At 53.9% G+C, this 19,916-nt stretch overlaps 1 protein-coding gene across 2 annotated transcripts in view; it reads right to left on the bottom strand.

Annotated features, from left to right (window-relative positions):
* Nucleotides 1-838: 838 nt before the first annotated feature.
* Tmprss6 (transmembrane serine protease 6) overlaps nt 839-19,916 on the bottom strand; it is a 31,086-nt gene continuing 12,008 nt past the window's right edge. For both annotated transcript variants that reach the window (XM_050165537.1, XM_050165538.1), the window contains exons 7-18: nt 15,818-16,022; nt 15,065-15,201; nt 13,417-13,529; nt 13,084-13,193; nt 7,612-7,757; nt 7,159-7,257; nt 6,319-6,432; nt 5,044-5,160; nt 4,633-4,801; nt 3,391-3,662; nt 1,766-1,902; nt 839-1,564 (exon numbers count right to left, since the gene is read on the bottom strand). In XM_050165537.1, coding sequence (XP_050021494.1) covers nt 1,406-1,564; nt 1,766-1,902; nt 3,391-3,662; nt 4,633-4,801; nt 5,044-5,160; nt 6,319-6,432; nt 7,159-7,257; nt 7,612-7,757; nt 13,084-13,193; nt 13,417-13,529; nt 15,065-15,201; nt 15,818-16,022 — 1,778 coding nt within the window. In that variant the 3' untranslated portion in view covers nt 839-1,405. The remainder of the gene's footprint in view (nt 1,565-1,765; nt 1,903-3,390; nt 3,663-4,632; nt 4,802-5,043; nt 5,161-6,318; nt 6,433-7,158; nt 7,258-7,611; nt 7,758-13,083; nt 13,194-13,416; nt 13,530-15,064; nt 15,202-15,817; nt 16,023-19,916) is intronic.

Here is a 19,916-nt window from a genome sequence, read left to right as displayed (position 1 = left end):
TTCCTGAACCCTCTGCCGTTGTCACTTTCCCAAGTGTATGACGAAGTCCTGTACCCAGGAGTCAGAGTTGAGGCTCCCTGCTCTGCCCTGCAGTAGCCTAAGCCCTGGGCCACCCCTCCACTTCTGCTGGATCACCGTGCCTTCTTGCCTGCGCATCCTACTCCCTTTGTGAAGCTGGGCCGCCAGCTTCTGACTGCCCCTACACTCAGGTCAGGGGCCAGGGCACCCTCCTGTCAGCTCACAGCTTGGAAAACATCACCTCAGCCCTGCGGAGTGCAGTCCCTAAAGGTGAGCCCACTTTTCCTGCCAGCTCTTCTGGAGCCAGCTAGAGGCTTCTTGAAAGATGTGGTCCTCCTTCCCCACCTGTTTTAATTTGAATAGAGAATAGGTGAGACCCCTATTTTAACCCCCTAGGGCTAGGAATTGGGAGAGGGCTACCATATGACCCTTTTGTGACAGAGGCCCTCGCTATCTGCCTGGCCCCTTCCCTTCCTAGCAGGCCCCAGTGTCTCCGGCAGCTTCATGGTTGGCCCCACCCCTTTGCCTTCATGCCTGTCAGTTCCAGAGCTCTGTGCACGTGCCACTTATCACTACTGCCTCCAGGGGGCGCCCCTGTGCCCTAAATCTTCCAGCTCACCTCCATGGCTTGCATGCCCCGATATCTAGAGCTATATACCCTTGGCCCTTTCCTTTCCTCCAGAAAACCTTTACCTGCCTTTGAGTCCCCTCCCACTGTTCTCCGCAGTGGCCTCTGGACATGTCACAAAGGGTTGATCCAGCAGCAGGTCTGTTCCGGTGACAGGCATAAGATGTGTGAGGTCACTCAGAGAGCATCATCTGGGCTTGGTCAAGTGCTTTATTTTCAGAACAGATGGAGGTCCTCCAGTGAATGGCAGGGAGGGCCCCGGAGCAGACAGAGCTGCAGCAGGCACCTGCAGCTGGCGCTGCCCCGTGGTTTGGCTTATAGTGTGGCCCACTTGGCAGTGTCAAGGGCTCTGAGGGTTTTTGCTTGATAGAGGCACCCATCCACAGTACACGGGGGCCTCACAGGCTGGAATCTGCTCTCTCAGTCAGTTCCCTCCAAGTGGGGAAGGAATCTTACTTTCCTACAGACTGGGAGCCAGCATCACTGACACCAGACCCCACCCAATAACAATGGTAGAAGGAGGAAAGAGGGGGAACAGCTAGAAGGAGAAAGGGCTAGAGGTGAAGCCAATGGAGGCTGGCCCCTGGACCTCAGGCGGTATCCTGACCCCCAGCTGGCATGCCTTCTCTGTGCTGTCATTGGGGTAGGCCTGAGGGAACAGGCCTCAGCCAGGCCACTCGCCCCAGAATACTTGTGCCCTGGCTGGGTGGGTACCCTGAACTTGGGCTGGAGGCGGGTCCAGCTCTGTAGACCAGCTCCTCAGGTCAGCACCTGCTGAATCCAGTTGATCACGCGTGTGACACGGGTGTAGACGCCAAAGAAGTTGGGTCGGCCACAGCCCAGGCCCCAGCTCACCAGCCCTGCCAGGAACCAGCGGCCACTGGGCTCCCTGCACACCAGTGGGCCCCCAGAGTCGCCCTGTAAGAGGAGTGGAGAGACATGACTGCCTCAGGGGAGGCCCACCCCCTTCAGTCCTTCCCTGTATGACCCAGGCCCAAGGTCTCAGGACATCAAGGAGCAGAGCCAAAGACCTTCCACCCCAAGGGTCTGCCTCAGGCTCCTCGTCTGTAAAGTGGGTACAGCCATCTTCCCCATGGCCCAGAACCTGCAGGTCATTACCTGGCAGGCATCCTTCTTGCCCTTGCGGTAGCCAGCACAGAGCATGCGCGGGGTCACCTGGTAGCGATAGGCTTCACTGCACAAGTCTTGAGGGACCAGCTGCACGTCCACCTTCTGCAGGGTGCTGCTACTGGGACCTGCAGGGAGGGTGGCAGCATATGAAAGGGGCTGGGAATCTGCTCCCGCTGCAGCCGTCCTGACCTCGCAGGAGCCCTCCCCGCTCTGCCCTGTCACTGCTGGCTCCTCTGCATGGCTTGTGATGACCGAGCCCTCACCTCTGCCCCCTGAAAAGCCTGTTAGAACATGTCCCCTTCTTCCTTCCTCGCAAGGGCATCCAGGCTCGGGCAGACTCCCTCTGTTCTATTGTAGCCCCAGGGGGATGCTATCAAATATATGTACGAGCCTCTCATTTGGACTCAACTCCTTAGTGGCCCTTGCTGTCCAGTCCAGATCTTGTCCAGGAGAACTATGGGAGATCTTGTCCACCAGTCCACGGCTGGGCCAGACGCTGGGGTTTTGCCTCCTGAATCCTGTGGTGGCCTTCAAGGCACACCTGCTCCAAGGCCCTCCGGTAGCCACACCTGCCTCCCCTCCAGCTGGGAACTGCTAACATCCTCAGGCCTTTCTCACTGACACCACCAACACCTGGTTGCTCAGTCTGTCCAGGCTCAGTGTAGACCCCTCTTCCTGATGCCTTCCCGGCCGTGCCGGGCAGGTGCGTCCTCCAGGCTATTTCCTGTTCCTGTCTTTGGTAGCTCACACCATAAGAGTGTTCTCGTCTTCATGCCCCGTGTCTGCCTCAACACTCGACACATAGTAGGTGCTCATGGGTGAGCAGCCAAGCGAGGACCCCTTGCTTCGTCTCTGTCATCTTAGCCAATCCCCTCTCTGAGCTTCAGCGTCCCCCTCTTTAAGCTATCTCTGCAGAGGCCGGGGTGCAGCTGGGTGGTGGAGCGGCTGTCTTGGCACACGGGAGGCCCTTGTTCAATCCCCAGCACCACATCACACCTGCCCCTCCTTCCGGGTGGTAAATCACCAGCAGCCAAGGTTGCAGTCGACTCTGCAGTTAGCCTGCCAAGCCTGTGTTTGCAGAATGGGGCGGGGGGAGCCTCTAAACATGGCAACTCCTGTCCATTAAGGCCAGGAGGGGAGAAGACCCTTTCTAGCAGCAGAAGCAGAAAACTCTGGGCCCTAGAGAGAAGACAGTCCTAGGTTCGAGTCCCTGTTTCAGATCCCTTGACTGGGTGGCTTTCAGTAACTAAGAACCCAGCCTCAGTTTTCTTATCAAGAAAATGGGGCCATAATGCCCGCCCACCTCCCAAGACTGAGTGGCCTATATGACATTTTCCCTTCAATCCAGTCTGTAGTAATTAAGACCCCCACCCTCCACCCCAAGGTTCATACAGCCAAGTTGGGGCATCCCTGCCTATCCGCTATGCCTCCTACTTAAGTTCTTCAGTACCTTCCAAGGCAAAGGAGAGGCCCATGGGCCATATTACAGATTCTATCTTATAAAATCCAGTTCCATTGATCCCAACGTTGGAGGGCCTGGAGATGGGACCCTGACAGCCCTCCCCCCAAGCCTGCATCTGACATCCCAGATCCCGCTGCCTGCCCCTGCTCACCGCCCTCTCGCAGGGCTCCCCAGCCCGTGATCCAGCAGTGCTGGCCTGGCTCGAAGAAGTGAGAGCGTGCAGGCAGGCAGACGGGGCGCACGGTGGCTGAGTACACCACAGGGTGGTCCAGCTGCAGCAGGGCCACATCGTAGTCATGGCTGTCCTCCTCATGATACGGGTGCAGGAACAGGCGGCTCACCTTGAAGGACACCTCGCCTGGCCAGCGTGAGTTCTGCCGCATCTTACCCAGGAACACTGTCCATAGCCTCGGGGAGGCCATGCTGGGTGGGAGGCAGGGGAAGGCATCATAGCCCAGCTGCTTTGTCTCCTGTCCAGAGACCCAGTTGGCAGCAGCCAGTTTTCCCCCTGGAGTTGGGGATCCTATCTCCCTCTGTCTTCCTCCTCTCAAACCCCTGGCTGGTGTACAGTGCTGACTGAATACAGGCCTGGGTTCTCCCATGGGCTTCACCCCCAGCCTCATCTCTCCCTAGCGAAGTCTGACCTTCTCTAGGCCTCAGCCCTACCATCTGCAAAATGGGACAATTCTCTACTTCCATATTCTTAGGAGACTCTAATGAGACACATAAGAAGAGCCCAGTGCCAGCCTGGGCTGGTGTTTCCCTGTTTGTAGCCCACTTTGCAGACTGGAAGCGGGTGAGGGAGGTCAGGGGCATGACTTGTGAAGAAATTAGCAGAGAGGTAAGAAGAGCAGGTGGACGGGGCAGAGTGTGCCTGGGGAAGACAAACAGCCCCCCAGAAGCCAATGGAGGAACAAGAGAGTTGGCTTCTGTTCTAGGGACCTGAGGGGTTTGGGGCTCAAATCTGGTTAGGACTGGAAGGGGTTCAGCTCACCAGGGAAAAAGGTTTGGGGGCCAGTGAGATGTCCCCAAGAACTTCCCTGGTCCCACCCAGCACCCCGTCACAGTTTAAATTATGGTAGGGGCTATGGCTTGTGACCAGCTTGGGCGGTTGTCTCCTTTACGACCTCCCTAATGTCCAGCGCAGCCCCTGGCACGTAGGAGGAGCACAGTTGTTGGGTCACTAGAATGAGTAGATAATTGTGGCATCGACTTAAAGTCAGAGGAGAACACAGGAAGCTTGAACAACGAGCCTAGCAACACACCCCACCTGTCATGGCAGCCAGTCAGGGGCTCTTCTCTACCCTTTCCTCTGTCTGCATACAGTTTGCACACACTGCACCTCCCATGACCTTCCCTCCCCCCACCTCCAGGCCCTGTGTTGTCCCTTCACCTGTCCTCCTGGAAACAGTGGGCTGCCGTTAAGACCCAGCGGTCAGCGATGAGAGCACCCCCACAGATGTGTCGACCCCGAATCTGGAGGCTGGCCTGCCATGGCCACTCACCCTCAGAGGACACGGAACCGCCCACAATGCGGCTGGAGGGGCCCTGGAGGCCACAGTCTAGGGGTGGGAGAGGGCCAGGGGTGGACAGAGAAGGGGGGGGTTGAAGAAAGGCTAGTGAGAACGGAGACAGAAAACAAAGGAAAGTGATGGAGAGATGTGGGGGAAAAGAGAGATGTGCCCAGGAAGAGGAGATAGAGACAGATAGGCATGGTGCCACTCCCCTCCCGTGCCCCCCCCCCGAGGATCCCTGCCCCCTCCCAAGGCCTGTCCTCACGCACAGCTGCAGCAGGCAGGCTCACCGCAATGTCGCTCGTCTGAGCCGTCACTGCAGTCCAGCTGTCCGTCACACTCTGGGTTGGGCTTCTTCACACAGCTCCGGTCCTCACACTGGAAGGTGAATGTCCCACAGGGCACTCCTGGGATGGAGGGGACCAGGCAGGCCACCGAAGGTGGGTCTCTGAGCCCCGAGGGAGCCTTCCAAAGTGAGACCCGGAAAAAAAAATGGCACCAGGAGAGGCCAGGAGACTAGGGAGGGGCCTCAGTTACACCAAAGGGTTCCCCAGGTCTTCTCTAGGGTCTCCTTCAACCCCTATGCAGCCTGGTCCCATTGATAGTGAGTGAGGCTGTGTTCCCTCAGACTAGAGCTGCTTGACTCCCATGATGCCCCTGGAAGCAAAACCATGCTTTTCCAGTCAGACTAGAGACCCAAGAGCAGGGCCATGTTTCCCCAGCTGTCAAAGACTCCCTTCCCCTCTTTGTTGTCATGGACATTCCAACCCCACCTGCTCTGTGCCTGTCCTCGCTTCCTTCCCTCCAGCCTGTTCAAATTCCATCTTTCTGCAGGGCCCAGCTAAAAGCTGACATCTAAGAAGCTCCCCATGCCCCCATCCTTCCCACACTACCACACGGGGTGTCCCAAAGACTTTTGGTCACCTGTCACGTCCTCTTACTAAGAGGTAACCCACTGGAGGGCAGGTACCACATCACTGTTGTCTTATTTCTGCCCCCTCACTGCACCTGGCCCATCACTTGGTAGCCTGCTAGTGCTGGTTGGTTGTCAGTTGGATGGGCGGGTGGATGGATGACCAGGTGGCTAGCAGACTGGCTGACTAGTGGAGGAAACAGTAGTCTCCTAGGGAGATAGTTGTGTATACAGAGAGATGATTGCCAGGTCAGTGATGGATGGATGGATGAGAATGCAGTTATGTGAAAGAGTGGATGGAAAGGGTGGTTCAGAAGTCAAGATGGAAGGGAGGATGGATGATGGATGGATGGATGGATGGATGGATGGATGGATGGATGGATGGATGGGTGGATGGGTGGATGGATGGATGGATGGATGGATGGATGGATGGATATTACAGTTAGGTAACAGGTGAGTGGATGTTGGATGGTTGGGTGAATGGATGGATAGATGGATGGATACACAGACCTCTGAGCGGACAGCTGATCATGCTGTTATAGGTACAGGGGGTTGATAGTATTTGAACAAGAAGACAGAGACCTCTGTAGTTGAAGGTGTTGCTGTGACCTCCCTTTGATTTCCTTGGAGACCCTGGGCAGGGTCCCCCTACCTTCTTGGCACTGCTCTTCATCACTGCCGTTGAGACAGTCAGGCTGCCGGTCGCACACTCGAGGCAGTGAGATGCACGTGCTGTCCTCTCGGCACTGGAACATGGCTCTGCAGACTGTGGGCACAGAGGACCAGACCGGGGCTTTACAGTGGCAGCAGATGCTCCCTGTATCATGTGTCCGCCATCACAAATCCTTCTGATAGCAATCCTGGCAAGCTCCATTTCATTGGTGGGGACAGACATGAATGATGTGTCTGAGGTCCCCAGACATTCAGGGTCAAATACCAAATGTCTTCCTCTGGTTCTCTCCTCCCAGACTGAGAACACAAGGCAAGTGCAGAGCATGACAGCCCAGATGCCATACTGCTTCGATGCCTGGGCAGTGGGTCTAGGGGCAGAGACTGGCATTTCTTACAACTATTCCCGAAAGCCCTAGTCTGGAGACCACCAATTCCTGTCTCGGGCCAGAGTGATGAGGGCCCCATTCAAGGAGAAAGATACAGGATTCCTACCCTGGATCCCATTCCCTGTCAGTCCCAGGCCCCAAATCATCCCTACATGGTCATACCCTTTCCCTCTTGGTTATTTTTCAGACTAGCTAGGACAGATAACTGGCGTATTTGCCTGTGACGAAGGGAGAAATCTGAGCTGAGGGTCACAGCTTGTCCCAGACACTGCCTCAGGGGGTGGCTCCGAGGAGGCTACTTTCCCACGCTGCCTCCTTGCCATCCTGACAGTAAAAGAACCCTGGGTTCTTGGGTGCTCATAAGGGGGACTCATGGGGTAGAGTTAAATCAGTGCGAGGGGGGAGGGGGAGAGGGACAGTGGCAGACTGCTCACCGCAGTTTCTCTCATCCAGGCCATTGGGGCAGTCCTTGATCCCATCACAGGCAGGGACACACAGTCCATTCACAGAGCAGAGGAACTCTCCAGGGCAGGCTGGAAAACCACGGGAAGCCATGGAAGCAGAAGGGTACCATTAGGACACCTGGCATGAAGTATATGAATCTATATCCTCACACGTGATCAAGTATCCATATACCTGCTCCAGTACCTATGTCCATGGCCCATGCAAAACCACATCCATATGACACACACAAAGAAATACATGGAACTGTGCCCAGTGCGCACACACTCTTACATGCGGCACGCGAACACACACACACACACACACACACACACACACACACACACACAGAACCCTCACTGTAGTCTAGCCTCATAAATGTTTGTGCACATCTGGGGACAGCAAAGGGGCAGGGTAGCCCCCTCCCGCTACCCCGCCGTACTCACGGTCTGACTGGTTGTACAAACTGTAGTACACTTGCACACCAGGGCCAGTAAGGGAGATCTGGGAGGTGAAGTTGATGGTGACACCAGCCGAGGCCACCATGGGGATCCTCTCTGCATATGGCTGAAGGGTGCGGAAGCCACACAGCCTAGGAGTGACCAGGGATGGCTCAGACACATGGACTAGTTTCCCAGCCAAGAGAAGGAACAGCTTGGGGTCCCTACACACAGATAGGATGAGGACCAGGCAGCCAGAAGCGGCCTCACCCACACCCCCTGTCTTGATTTTCCTCTGCTAACTGCCTGCTCGGTCCCAGAGTCATCTTCTCGAAAGGAGCTTGTTCATGTCGCATCCCTGCTCAAAGACCTGCAGTGGCTCCTCCCCATTGCCTGTGGGATAAAATTCAGTCCAGATTCTAGCCCCAGTCACCCAGAAGCTCTGAGAATCTAGCAAGCCTGTGGCCTCCGAGTCTCACTTTCTTCCCTTGTTCCATAAGGAAAATCATCATTCCTGCCGACCTTGGGGTCTACAAAAGACCTGGTCAGTGGGCTGGCCAACTCTCTGTAGATTACTGTCCCTCACCTCCCCACCAAACACGGGCTTGGCCTTCTTGTTTACAGACAGTTGGCCAGCCCACTGACCAGGCAAGCAGGCCTCCTTAGCCCACAGACAGATGACCGAGAAGTACAAGATAGAACAAGAATTCAGGCTCCCTGCAGGAGGCGCTCTGGAGACCAAGCCCCCAAACCCCTGACCTTCACCATCAGGTTCCTGGTCAGATTCTGGCTTCAGGTGCCTGTGTGGGCCTCACACCCGCTCATAGTTCTCAGAGTGCAGTCCAGAGACTACAGGGGGCCTAAAAGGCATTCTAAACGGCATGGCTCTCAGGCTGCTTAGCCCTTCCTCCCCCAATCTCTCGCCTCACCGAGAAGAATTCTCCAGACAGGTGATTCGTACCCCATAACTGATGTCAGACAGGGGTGTGAGGGTACCAGACCTGGACTATTAAACCAGTAATTAAATCTTCAAAAGATCTGGAGGTTCTATATTTGTGCCACTAAATGTTGGGGTGCTCCATCATTTCAAGGCAAATTAAGGAGTCCTGAGAAGGAGCATTTTGAGAATCTCAGAACACAGCTGCTTCGTCACAGAAAGGATCACCACCAGGGGGTGCTGAGAGCAAGCCTGGCCTTTTGTGCCACTGCCGCCCGCCCCCCCCCCTTTTCTTTCCAAGCTAAGAAAACATCCGTTCTTGTGAACGAAAAGATAGAATCCTACATTGTTATCCTCGGAGGACGACCCTGGGACGTGGGCTGTGCATTTGGGAAACGTGATTTTTTCAAAAACGTTATTTACATTAAAGCACACATTTTAAAGGAATCGCAGTAGTATCCCCTCACGTATGGTGAGACATTCAGACCCCCACGAACACCAGAAATTCCAGGCAGTGCCAACTACCTGTACTGTGCTCTCCCTATACTCACGTCAAAGCTAAGTCTCTCTTTGTAAATTAGGCTCTGAAAGAGAGTGGTAACTAATGAAACACGTTTGCTTCTGAATTTTCCGCTTAAGTATTTCCGATCACAGATTACTATGAGTAACAAAGAGGGAACTGATGAAGCACACATTTCTGAACTTCTCAGGTTTAACTCCTGACTCAGGCATTTAACCTGCATCAGCACGGTTGCTGGCCAGGCAGCCAGAGCCCAGGCGCTCTAAACAAGATGAGTACCACCAGGGGGCGTCCTGGAGCAAGCCCAGACCCAGGCTAAGGGAAATCCCCACTGTGTCTTGAGGGGGTTATTTATATAAACTTGTGTTTTAGTTATGATAACATAGTTATTACAGACTGCTATACTTAGACAGGGCCCCAGGAAGTTGACAGGGCGAGTTGGAGCACCCCTGAACAAATGTAAGATTCAGGCATGTGGCACTGTTCCCATGCATGGCCCTCTGAGATTCCCGCCCTCCATTCCTCCTGTCCACCAGGCCCTCTCACCTCGGCAGCCAAGTGCTAGAGTCAGAAGGTGCTGGGGCCTTGTTGTTGCTGCCTTGCTGTTTTTCCCCTGAGTTTGGGGAGAGTCTTTCCCTTGAGGCTTACTTAGCCAGATGCTCAGCGAGTATCCTGTCAATCTGGCGTATCAGCAGCTCCCCACAGAGGGGTTGGAGAGATGCTGGGTAAATAGGCAGAAGCATGGGGAAGAGGAAAGGAGGGAGGAGCGGCTGGGCCTCACATGGCACATGCCTTCTAAGAACAAGGGACAAGCTGAAGGAAGAAAGGCAGAGAGACAGCACTGAGGAAGGGACAGTGGCTGGCTCTGTGGTGGCCAGGACATTTGACTAGCACTGCAGAGCTCAGTTTGATGTAACTTTGTCACCTGACAAGCTGTGTGACTTTGGGAGCAGCAAACTCCAGGCCTCAGTGTGTATGGTGGTGGCACTGTAATCAGGTGACAGCCATCCCCTGCCCCCACCTCCTTGCAGGTATTTCCAAGAAGATCTGGAAAAATGGTTTTCGGGAAAAGTGACAACTGACACAAGGTGACAGCACATGGCACTGGCCACAGGGCCTTAGGGATGCAGAAGGGCCACCTAGAGCCAGGCCAAGCCACAGGGGGGCTACCATGGGTCTTATCTCATAGCTGGAAGCTAGCAGAAAGGGTCAGGCAGGTCACAGGAGAGTGACATCACAGGAGAGGAAGTAAGGGCAGGTTCCTGGAAGGGGGGAAGCCGTCACTGCGGTAGCACCCAGCGAGGAGGTTCTGCGAAACCCAGCAGCCAGCAGCCGGATCTTACAAGGACAAAATTCTCCACCACCTACAGGCCACTGGAGGATCCTGCCAGGGCATAAGGAAGAGCTGGGCGAAAACAATAGATGGGGCCCGGGCCAAGAGTGACCAGCCAGTGGGAGGGCCCCCTTGGCACCTGGGAGCAGGGGCTAAGTCGCCTTTCAACTGTACCCTCAAGGACTGGGCCAAAGGACCTTGTCTCCCTCTCCCCTCCTCCACGTCTCAGGGCCCAGCTACCCACACAGCAGATTTTCCAAGACACACTCTTCAGAGAATTTCCCAGCAATGACTTATCATTATCAGCCCACAGTAACCAGAGACCAGGGCCCCAGGCCTCCATTGTGTTGTTCCCATCATGCCTTGCCTTCCACCAGGCATGACCTAGGACCAGGAGATCGGTCTCCACTGGGGGTGGGGGGGACCCTTCATCCCAAGTGAGGGTCTGAGATGAGGTGGGACTTTTCCAGCCATCCTCAGAGGAACTGGCGAGAGCAACAGAGACGGCCTCCTGTCCCACCAACAGGCGGGTGCCCTGGCTAGGAATGGCTCTCCTGAGAGATAGCACGCCATAGGCCGCCTGGAGCCTTTGTAGGGACACATCGCACAAGAATGAGCACTCTCACAGGTGTGCACGCACACATGGACAGAGACAGCTGGCAGTCATGCCCAAGGGGCCCCAGCTGCCTGAGCTCAATGATGATGTCACAAGCCACAGGGGCTTTTGGCAAATGACTCAGCCTCCGGGCTCCAGGCAACAGTCCTGAAGTTTACAGCTGGAAACCCGGTTTGGAGGAAGGACATTTTGTAAAGTGACTGGGTCAGGGGCTGTACCTGATGAATGTATTCATCTACTCATGAATTAACAGATGAAGGATACTGTTATGCAAGGCAGTCTGGCCCGACCTCCTCACGTAACCCCATCTGCCATGGCATGACTCAGCAGAAAGCCAAACCGATTCTGATGCCATGTTCTTAGACTTCAACCTTCATAGCCATGAGCCGAGCAAAACCTGCCTTGGGGATTTGGTTATAGTCACAGAAAACAGGAAGAGACCTGATCTCAGCATGACATCCTTGCTAGATTGTGGGGTGCGCATAACCCCTTTTCAGGCCTGCCTGGAACAGAGTAAGGGCCAGTTAACAATCACGGTTGGTATGTTCTTCGTCTACCATCGTATGTAGTCTTCAGCAGAAGGGGTCTACGTCCCACGCCCTCTCTTTTGTAGAAAGGTCCTCCCATTTGCCACAGCAGGTCTGTGGAGGCCAAAGAACAACTTTGGGAGACTTTGGGAGTTGGGTCTTTTCTTCTACCATGTTGGTTCTGCGGATTGAACCCAGGAGGCTGGGCAGCTAGCACCTTTACCCACTGAGCCTACTTGCAGGCCCTTTGTTGTTTTATGATTGTTATTGGAGATTACTGGGGTGGATCCCAGGGATTGCTATATGCTAGGTGAGCACTCAGTCCTCAGAACCCATCCAAGCCTCAGCATACTGAGAAGAGATCCTGAGGCAGGGAGAAGTAAGTGCCCAAGAAGGAAGCACGGGAGCCAGGCTCGGAGGACCAGTCTTCCTACCTAGAGCTGTGAACATTGGGAGTGGCCTTACTGTGACCCATCTGGGTGACCCCAGAGAAACCGGTGCTTATGTTGAGCACTGAGTTCCAGGGCTCATAGCACTTGGCACAGGACCAGCCTCGACTAATAGGATAGCCAGGGGCACAGGGTGCAAGAGGGTGCCAAGCCCAAGGCTGTCCCCTCTCCTTCTGGACATGACTCAGGGAGGGGTCGTGACTGAAAACACAGCACCTTCCGTCACGGAACTCCAATGCCAGGGTTACCTAGGCTCTGACGAGCAAGCAAGAGCCCAGCTATTATCAGTGTGGGCTGGTGGCTGAGGGAGCTCTGTGAAAGGGAAGGGAAGCCATGGCAGCACCCTCCTCTGTTCCCTAGACATCACGGGCTTATGTCGCAGTGAGCCTGTCACTCCAACAGCGTGGGCCCACATCAAGCCTGGGCATCTTAACCTCCCTTCTGTCACCGTCCTGAGGAATTGGAAAAAGCAAGCATTGCCACTCTATCTAGAATAAGAGCAACCACTGGGCAAACAGGACCTAGTAGTGTCCTCGGTTGCTGGCCCTGGGGGACTGTCCATCCTCACCTTCCTGGCAAACTCCAACCCTCCCCAAACACACCTCACGCCTCAGCTCCCTCTGTCCCCTGCAAGCTCCCAAGAGGATGTTCTTAGCTTGAGATTTCCTTGCAAGGAAGCCAAGGGTAGGAGCAGGGAACAGGGCGAACACCTCAGGGAACACAAGTGTCCAGGGCCACTCAGAGAACGGCTGTCCCTGTGGAAGCCAAGAGCACCAAAGACAATGGGGTCCTCTGGATGTAGGGTGTGGGGAAAAGGCTAGCGGTGCCTTTGTATGCTCTCAGGCGCCCTGTACCCCTTCCCCACAGTTGGCGGATCTCTACTGACTCTAACTGGGATCGCTGTATAAGACACCTGTCCGAGGCCTGCAGGGCATCTAGAGAAGCTGGGCTGGAGTGGGGGTGGTCAGGACAGTGGGGACAGTCAGAACGGTAGGCTTGCCCAGCCTCAGCCTCCACTCACTCTCCTATCTCCCAGGCCAGGCAGGGGTAAGGGGGCTTGAGGTCCCTGTGAGGGAGGGGGAGGGGAGAAGATTACCTCCTGTTCTGAATCACCCACTGGCCTTGGGTACACAACAGGTTGTATTTCTGCCTCCTCAGTGCATAGGCATCAAACCAGAGCGCCAAGCCGTAGTCCAGAGAGGGTACCTGGGAAAGAAGGGCAGGTCATCACGTGTATCATAGGGTACGGCCAAGTTGGGGCACTGATCCCCTCAGATAAACACGCTACAACCACCACCATTGCAGCAGGCTTTGTACTTAGCCCGTGAGCCCTTGGGCCGGACAGAATGTCACCACCTCCCATCCCAGGTGCTGAAGCCCAGTGGATTGCTCTGGGCAGAGGGCAGGCTCCAGGTGGGGTGGAACTCACCGTGAGATGCCAAGAGCAGTGGGTTCTGGGTGAGTAGTAGCTGGGGTAATAGGGTGTGTGGAGGAAGCCCTGTAGATCCAGCCGGCCCTCCAGTGTCAGGTTCACCTTGCAGTCTGGGTCCAAGAACAAGTATTAGGCTGGGTCCTATGGCCCTCCAGGGACCTCACTGCACCCCACTGCCTCTAACAGCAAGGCCTGGAGCCAAGCATGACTGTGTATGTGTGCCTCAGTTTCCTCATCTACAAAATGGGGAGAAGAGTGCTCACGCAGTAGTGAGCAGGTGCAAGGGGCATAGTGCATTCTATCTGCTGACCGGGTTGATCTTGCCAAGTGACCTGAGCAGTGCACTTAATAGCTTCACAGCATGGGAAATATGCTCACAGCTGGCCTCATGGTGCAGCTGTGGTGGGTACTGCACTTAATAGCTTCACAACATGCGAAATATGCTCACAGCAGGCCTCACGGTGCAGCTGTGGAGGGCACTGCACTTAACAGCTTAACAGCATGCAAAATATGCTCACAGCAGGCCTCACGGTACAGCTGTGGAAGGAAGGCTGCTCCTCTGCAAAGAGGTTTGGAAGGGCTGAGGGCATAACTCCATGCTAGAGCATTTGCTTAAAATGTCTCAAGGCTTTAGGGTCCATCCCACACCACACACACAGACACACACACCACACATATATACACACAGACCACACAGACACATCACACAGACACACACACACCACACATATATACACACACAGACCACACACACATATCACACACACCACACATATATACACACAGACCACACACATATATCACACACACACCACACATATATACACACAGACCACACACACATATCACACAGATACACACACACCACACTCATATACACACAGTCCACACACACATATCACACAGACACGCACACACACCACGCATATATACACACAGACCACACAGTCATATTACACAGACACACACACACCACACACCACACAGACCACACACATACACATACATATACACACAGAGAGATGAAATTTAGACAAGAGGGGGAAGGGCTAGTTGAGTCAAACAGATAGAAGCTCAGGACTCAGGGGGTGGAACCTCGGGTTCTCTGGTCACTTCTCCCTGGACTATAGACTGTAGTGTCTGGGAACCCAAAGAGAATGCCAGTTGTTAGACCCTGCAGGGGCCAGGAGTGTGAGAAGAAGCAGACAGACCCGGCAGGGAAATACACACAGCTATAAATAGCACAGGGCCCTAAAGAGGCCCCAGCCCTAGCTTGGGTAGAGTCCTCAAATTTAGCTCTGCTAACCCAGAGGACAACCAGGGGACAGGGTGGTGTGGGACGGGAAAAGGGAGGCAGAAAGAGGGCGGATGAGGCTATGGAAGAGCCAAGGAGAACTCCTGGGGGTGCCCTGCCAGGACACCTTTGCTGGAGGCGGCCAGGGCCCAGTCTCAAACTTGCTAAAAATGAAGTTGGCCTTGGGAGGAGTGTAAGGGAGAAAGGGGGAGGGGGAACAAGGTAGGAGAGGAGAGGAGAGGAGAGTGAAGACTTCCGCACTCATTCCATTGCCAACAGAAAAGGTATAAAGTATGGCACCGGAGACTAGGGCCCGTGTTCATGCCCCCCTCCATCCCGGGGAACCCTCACCCTGGAAGGCCACAGACTTCACGGAGAGCATGAAGGGGTCATAGTAGCTGTGTAGGCCTTTCTTCCACACCACTGCCATGATGGAGCCTGATGCCAGCACCTCCATCACCGGTTCCTGGCGACTGCACCCATAGACCCTGATGGGACAGAGAAGAGTGCAAGATAGCGTGACCAAGAGACACGGGAGTGACACCACCTTGTTCCCCGGCACAGAGTAAGTCCTCAGCAAACAACGGCACAACTCAGCACTGCCTGCCCACTTCCTGAAGAGCCTTCTGCCCACCCTGGAGGAGAGGGTCACAATGCTCCCATTTCTTGGATATTCTCTACCTGGTACAGATGGTGAGATGTGGGGTCTCACGATCTCGCCAAATGGTGAGCAATGGTCTACACCCATTTTACAGATCGGAAAAACTGAAGTTCAAAAGGGCAAAATCCCTGTCTTGAGGCACACAGCTAGGGTGCAGCAGAGCGGTGGTTGAAATACCAGGCTGCTGCCAGATTCTAGAACGTTCTAATAAGCCACGTGTCTTCCCAGAGTGGACATTCTGGATCACCTACAACAACTGCTTAGTTACATCTGGATAGGGAAACAAACTCTGAGAAGGGACCGCTGCTTGGCGCACGCCCTTCTGGCCTCCTCTTCCACTGGCCCCCACAGCAGCCATATGGACCTGAGGCTGCAGCACCTGATCCCAGCATACAGAGTGTGACCTTTGACCCCGGGTCTCCCTCAGCCGTTCATGGACTCACGAAGTGATGAGTCTCTTCTCCAGGGGCCCGGCTGCATCATACATGGCCACCCGGTCTCTGCAATCCACCTGGGTCCACTCGAGCCGCACTTTGAGCATGAGGTCCTCAGGCCCCTGCAGGTGCCACAGGCAGCTGGAGGCCTGCTGGTCAGGCCCCCTCAACCGGAGGACCTGGCCTGGCTTCACGTAGCTATAGCGGTAACAGCCTGAGATGGAGAGGGATAAAGCCCTTAGCCAGGAAGAGAGACTGGGAATGACCCCGGAGACTTCCCCAGCCATGGTAAGAGGGCAGGGAGGGGAGGGGCTGGGTCAGGCTTGGGCGCTCCACCTTCCTTTCCCCTGTAGCTTCCCTGTCCAGCCCCCGACTCATACATTCACTCATTTATTCAACGAACTCCCTGAGCCCTGTGTGGTGGAATGAATGCTAGATACAAAAAGCACAGAAGATGCAGGCCTTGGACCCAGCCCAAGGTGCAAGGGTGGCAAGGAGGTTATAACACAAGCAGAGAGGCCTGAAGGGAACTTTGCAGAATCTTATCACGGAGCAGGTGTTGCAAGAGAGCAAGGTAGACACAGAGGCCAGCCCGGATCACATCAGGACCGGCACTACTCTGTCCTGTGGCCTTAGGGAGCCATAGAAAGCTAAGCAGGGTTAAGGCTCTACAGTCTGGCATGGATTCCCCCTGGAGTGACGCTGAGGACGGTGGTCCACACTCACAGGGCTGCCACAGGCTGAGGACAGCACATACCGGGGTACTCTGCACGGAGCCAGAAGTGCCTTAAGCGGTGACTAAAAACGGTGACTGATCTTGTGGCCGTGAGGAGAGAAAGGGAGAGGAGAAAGCTCTGTGGCTTGTCGCCCCGCAGCTGTCCCCACTGGAGGCTCAGCCCCAGCCAACCTCACAGCCACCGTCATTTCGCACCTCCCCTTGCATCTCAACCCACAGACCCCACACCCCAGGATGTCCTCCCCCGTTAAATTCAACCTAATTTAATATGTTCCGTTTCCTTATTAAGTATAATGAATTAAATGCGCTTAGAAAATGTAATTTACTTAAATCTCATTTCATCCATGAGCTTGGACGCCACGCCAGAGCCAGCAAAGCTGTGTCTCTGGAGCACCCAGGAAGCCTGGCCCTAAGCTTCATGAGGCAAGGAGGCAAGGCGCTCTGCCAGCAGCAGGTCTGGGGCATCTGGAACTGAACCTGAGGTGGCGGGAGGCAGTCGGGTGTCCCTAAAAATCACCCTGGCATTGACATGCCTCAGCTGTGTGACTTTTGAGTTCTGGCATACAGAAACAGTCATAATCCATGGCCTATCAGAGGCCAGGAAGGGTCTGAGGCTACAACCTGTCACTCAGCCCCCTCTCCCGCCCTGGCCATCCAGACACCAGTGGGGCACAGACCTCCTGGGCACAGGGGCTGCCCAGGCATTTGCTTGGAGTAGGGAGAGACTTCTCCACTATCTGGCTTCTCGTAGGTATTTTCTCATGGCCTGAGAGGCCATGTCTCCTCTGGCCAAAGTGTTCTTCCCCTTTAGACCCAACTCCCAGCTCCCCAGGGCTCACACCTGACACCGGGCCTCTAGGAAGACTTTGGATGCTGGGTCAAGAGCTGCTCCCTCCTTCTTCCCTGGATTCTGTTATCTGGCTCTGTCCTCTGCCTTGCTGCTCAGTCCACCTCCATCCCCTGCACAGAACTGTTCTTTCCCTCATAGCATGTCCGGTCTGGCACTGGCGCCTAGCTTGTGATACTGTGTGTGTGTGTGTCTGTGTGTCTGTCTGTCTCCCTGTGGGGATGAGAGCTCCTCCCCAAGGGTGTGTGTTGGAGAGGATCAGTCACCCAGGCAGCCACAGTGCAAACAGGGGCCTGGCAGGGAGAATTCAGTCTACTAGAAAGGTTCCAGCAGGTTGAATGTGGTTTCTGACCATGTGATTGGCATGCATGGTCGCTGGGTTCAACCCCAGCACTGAAAAAAGAGAGGGTTTGAGTTCTCATCCACCTTTTTCCCTCTGTGCCCTGGAGGGCAGGGTGTCTGCTGGGTACCCACATAAGCAACAAGCACAGCTCCACCACCAGAAATGCATCAGAACAGACATGGCATAGACCATGGCCTGCATGCTGACATGGAGGATGTCACAGGACTGGCTCCGGTCGCTGGCTATGGTTAGCAGTTGCTGCCGAGACCCAGAACCGTCTATCCTGGGCCACCCAGGGTGATCAAGCTGACATTGACACCTTGCTGACCATGACCTTTCGAAGGAGCCCCATAAAGCAGATGAGAAGAGGGCAGTGGCATATTTGGGGTGTTATTTTCATTTTGACAGGGCCTCACTATTGTAGCTCAGGCTAACCTCAAAGTCCCATGACCCCGCCTCATTCTCCTGAGTTCTGTGATCAACACATGTGCCACCCCACTCAGCTGTGTGATGCTACAAAAGCCGTCTCCTGGGGTGAGAGATAAAGCCACACAGGGGGAAATAAAGCAGAAAGAGGGTTGTGCCAAGAGCTGTCCCAACCACACACAGAGCTCTCAATGTGGCGCCCCTGGGTCCTGAGGGGCCAAGGTCAGACTTTTTTCATAATAACACTAAGACCCCTGTTTCTTCTGTCTCCGGACATAGCAGGAGAGGATCTTAGCCCTGTGACCTGTGATGTCACAGCGGACCAAATACAAACACCCACAGAGCAGCCATTACTGACACCAACGGACAGATGTCACAAGACCATTCTTCAAAGCAAATTGGTTTTGGGAAAAACTTCCACTTCTTATGAAAGTACTTTGTTGATATGAATGGGCTCGTTGTTATTTTAAAAATAAAGTCCAGTGTGGTGGCCCACACCTGAAATCCCGGCACCCAGAAGACTAGAGCAGGAGGATTGAGAGTTTGGAGTCTGTTTGTGCTATATAGAGAATCCTTTTCTTAAAAATAAAATTTAAGCCTGTGCAGTGGCAAACACCTTTAACCCTAGCACTCAGAAGGCAAAAGCAGGAGTAGCTCTGTAAGTTCAAGGGCAGCCTGGTCTACACAGCAAGTTTCAGGACATCCAGAACTCTTCAGAGAGACCCTGTCTAAAATAAATGTATAATAAATCAATAAAAAATTAAGTTTTAATGTTCAGTGGATCATCAGATGACTTCTCAGTGATTCAGTTTCAGTTGGTAAATATGCCTACAACTTGTGGAAATGAGCTCCTCAAAGTCCTCAGCCACTCCCTGGGGACCAAGGAGTCCTGAGGGGCATTGCCCTAGGTCAGACAGGAAAAAGACGGTGGAAATGTCGAAAGCTTTGCAAGTTAAAAGGTAAAATTGGGGCTGCTATGGGGGAGCTTCTAGAACAAGAAAGAAAACATGTTTCCACAAGACCTTTTCCCATCATTTACAAGTGTGAAATTACTGTTAGCTCATAGACCCTCCCGGCATATAGCTGAGCGGACTGCAACTGCAGCTTGCTCACCTGTGCCCAAGCCACCTCTAGCAAGCAGGAGTGAGGGTTGGCCCAGATTCATTGTGACTTCTGGGGACAGGCTCTTGAGGGCTGTGTGCTAAGGAAGAAGCTGCTAAGCCACAAGTGATCTTGGCTTGCTGGTAAAGTCACTCCAAGGTCAGAGCATCACTGGCTGGTGAGACAGCAGCCAGTTTGTATCTAACTGTGCAGTGTCACAGATGACCCATGGATGAGTAGTGTGCGTAGACAGAAGATGGATATACACATAGATGATAGATACAGAGAGAGGATAAATACACAGATAAAGGTAGGTGACAAATAGGGGGATGATAGATATGAAGGATAGCTAGATGATAGGCATATAGAACAATGATAGATAGATAGATAGATAGATAGATAGATAGATAGATAGACAGATAGATAGGTAGATAGATGATAGATAGATAGATAGATGATAGGTAGATAGATAGAAGATAGACAGATAGACAGATGATAGGTAGATAGATAGATGATAGATGGATAGATAGATAATATATAGATAGACAGATGATAGATAGGTAGATAGATAGACAGATGATGGATGGATAGATGATAGATAGATAGATAGATAGATAGATAGATAGATAGATAGATAATAGATGGATGGGTGGGT

Source organism: Alexandromys fortis, unplaced genomic scaffold (assembly GCF_014885135.2).
Source record: "Alexandromys fortis isolate MF-2015 unplaced genomic scaffold, M_Fortis_MF-2015_v1.1 scaffold_157, whole genome shotgun sequence".
Classification (NCBI taxonomy): Eukaryota; Metazoa; Chordata; class Mammalia; order Rodentia; family Cricetidae; genus Alexandromys; species Alexandromys fortis.
The sequence above is the reverse complement of the archived record's forward strand: the minus strand, read 5'-3'. Positions and strand labels throughout refer to the sequence as shown.